The sequence below is a fragment of the Etheostoma cragini genome, chromosome 24, assembly GCF_013103735.1.
Source record: "Etheostoma cragini isolate CJK2018 chromosome 24, CSU_Ecrag_1.0, whole genome shotgun sequence".
NCBI classification, from domain to species: Eukaryota; Metazoa; Chordata; class Actinopteri; order Perciformes; family Percidae; genus Etheostoma; species Etheostoma cragini.
The window spans coordinates 490527-493876 of NC_048430.1; the positions used below are offsets into that span (position 1 = coordinate 490527).

Genomic DNA, 3350 nt, shown 5'->3' on the forward strand with positions numbered 1-3350 from the left:
CACACACACACACACACACACACACACACACACACACACACACACACACACACACACACACACACACACAGTGTAATGAGTGAGTAGAACTGGAAATAAAACCTCTGATCACCGGGAGATCTCCAGTGAGAGGTTCCCCACCTGGTTGTAGGTGTAAGGGTCCAGCAAGGGCGTCTGCATGTGGACGGAGGACCGGGACGGGTCCAGGATCATGTAGTCCACGTACTGCTGCATCCTCTCGGGGTCATCTGGATCCTTGGGCCCCTGAACCCTCCGCTGACCGGGACCCAACAGTCTGGACACCCTGGGGACAAGATGTCTCTACATCTTAAAAGCAGTTGTTTTTACTGTGCTGTGTTGTTTTTAGTGTGTCGGTTCGCGTTGTGTGCTGGACTCATGTGGTTTCTTACTGTTTTGGCGTCTTCTCATGAGGTTTGGAGCCGACCGCGGGGACGCGGCTCAACTCTCGGGCGATGATCGCCTGGGTGACGTCGTCTTTCCAGGTCATACCTGGGGGACAAAGACGGCAGCCATGTTGTTGTTTTTTTTTACCTAGAATTAGAAGTTAAAGTTTCTCCTAAAGCCCCAAAAGTCACACGAAGAGACTCACCTTGCACCATCAGGTCTTTGAGGACCTCCTGCAGTCGGTGCAGGACGGGGACAGACACCTGGTACTGGATGGGCTCCTGGCGAGGAGCCTGGCACTGTCCGAACAAACCGTCTGCACAGGGTGAGACCAACAGGTGAGTTTGGGGGGACAGCTCATTGGCTCACATTTAGACCCAGAGGTGAAATGTAAGAATCTTACAAAAAAAAAGAGACTTTATAGCTTTAACCCTGGTGTTTTCCTCGGGTCAAATTGACCCGTTTCAATACGTTTTATATCCAAAATATGGATTTCTTTCAATCAAATTGACCCAAAAATAACATGGATGATTCCATACGTTCTTCAGGTAACATTAACGATAACTTTAATTGAATTTTTTGGGTGTTTTTAATTTAATATTTTTAAATTTTTTTTTTAATGGTTCAAAACCGTATCCGGACTAAACTTTGACATCTACCCGTCTGAGATCCACTCAACGTCCTCTGATCTTAACTATTAGTCAAAATAATTCATAATTTCTGCCTTTTTAACTAAAACATGATGTATAATTTGGTATAAATGAGGTTTGTTGACCATGAATTCCAAGAATAAGTGTAAAACCTGTTATTAAAACAGCTCAGGTTTTAAAAAAAGTGACAAATAAATCAGAAAAAGTGAGAACTAAACCAGAAAAAGCGAGAAATAAACCAGAAAAAGTGAGAAATAAATAATAAACAGGGAGAAATAAATAATAAACAGGGAGAAATAAATAATAAACAGGGAGAAATAAATCAGAAAAGGATACAAATCATAAAAAGTGAGAAATAAATAATAAAAAGGGAGAAATAAATCATAAAAAGGGAGAAATAAATCATAAAAGGAAATAAATCATAAAAAGGAAGAAATAAAAAGCGACAAATAAATCAGAAAAAGCGACAAATAAATCATAAAAAGTGAGAAATAAATCAGAAAAAACGACAAATAAATCAGAAAAAGCAACAAATAAATTAGAAAAAGTGAGAAATAAATTAGAAAAAGTGAGAAATAAATCATAAAAAGTGAGAAATAAATCATAAAAAGCAACAAATAAATCATAAAAAGTGAGAAAAAAAATCATAAAAAGTGAGAAATGAATCATAAAAACTGAAAAATAAATTAGAAAAAGTGAGAAATAAACCAGAAAATGTGACAAATCAATCATAAAAAGTGAGGAATAAATCTGAAAAAGTGAGAAATCAATCATAAAAAGTGAGAAATCAATCATAAAAAATAAAAAGTGAGAAATAAATCAGAAAAAGTGAGAAATAAATCAGAAAAAGTGAGAAATAAATCATAAAAAGTGAGAAAAAAAATCAGAAAAAGTGAGAAATAAATCATAAAAAGTGAGAAATAAATCATAAAAAGTGAGAAATAAATTAGAAAAAGTGACAAATAAACCAGAAAATGTGACAAATCAATCATAAAAAGTGAGGAATAAATCTGAAAAAGTGAGAAATCAATCATAAAAAGTGAGATATAAATCATATAAAGTGAGAAATAAATCATAAAAAGTGAGAAATAAATCATAAAAAATAAAAAGTGAGAAATAAATCATAAAAAGTGAGAAAAAAAATCAGAAAAAGTGAGAAATAAATCATAAAAAGTGAGAAATAAATTAGAAAAAGTGACAAATAAACCAGAAAAAGTGACAAATAAATCATAAAAAGCGACAAATAAATCAGAAAAAGTGAGAAATAAATCTCATGGTCCAGGACCATATAAAAACGGCCTTGAGTCCGGACTCGAGTCTACTACAGCCCTGCAAGGTAGGATTGTAATATTTTGGAAGATTTAAACAGAAGCAATTATTATTATTTTCCTCCTCTAACATTTGCACATTTATCTGTAGGATCAAAACAATAAAAAAATCATATTTATTTTATTTACCAAGTCCTAGTAGGTCATAACAGAGTCTAAAAATAGTAATAGTATAGTACTAATATTATAAATCATTATGTATCGATGCAGGTGGTTCAGGTTTATCTGCACAGGTTCAGAGAATATCTGATTATGACGTTTCTGTCTCAAAATCAACAGAAATTCAACATTCAGCCCAAATAAAACCCAAACTATCTGCTGTGCTGGTTACCAGTAGGGGGGGTCAGGAACCCACAAGATAAACCAGAGGGGCCCCAGTAAGACCAGCAACAACACACAACAGCTCCACTACACAAAACCTGCTTCTTCCTTCTCTAATCTTTGCTCTTATTACATCCTCAGGCCTCGTTTCTTCATTTTAAATAGTCACAAGAGGGGTGAAGTCTGGTAAACGGGTCCTTTAAAAACCCAGAGCAGCTTAGACCTCGGTCCACCTGAGTCTGGATCCACTGCCCAGATACAACGAAGGGGGGACGCAGACTTAAACAAAACCAGGATCACATTTAAATGTCAACATAACATTTAAAAAACCTCTTTAAACAGAAGAAATCTATTTTTTATGTCAATATTTCACTCCAACCAACACAGAATAGCATGTAGGCCTACAAATAACTAGGTAGACACACAATAAACCACACACACAACCACACAATACACACACACACACACACACACACACACCAGAGTACCAATGCAAAACACACAATCAACTTCACACATGTACACACACACACACATTGTGCAGCAGAGTGTGTGTGGGCCGTGGTGAGTCATCCCCTCCACCTCTAAACAAACACACACACACACACACACACACACACACACACACACACACACACACACACAC

At 36.3% G+C, this 3350-nt stretch overlaps 1 protein-coding gene across 1 annotated transcript in view; it reads right to left on the bottom strand.

Annotated features, from left to right (window-relative positions):
* The window catches only part of LOC117939683 (receptor-type tyrosine-protein phosphatase-like N), a 23580-nt gene that overhangs the window by 11816 nt on the left and 8414 nt on the right, over positions 1-3350 (bottom strand). Inside the window, exons 3-5 of the mRNA XM_034865173.1 lie at positions 611-721; positions 411-510; positions 142-304 (exon numbers count right to left, since the gene is read on the bottom strand). Coding sequence (XP_034721064.1) covers positions 142-304; positions 411-510; positions 611-721 — 374 coding nt within the window. The remainder of the gene's footprint in view (positions 1-141; positions 305-410; positions 511-610; positions 722-3350) is intronic.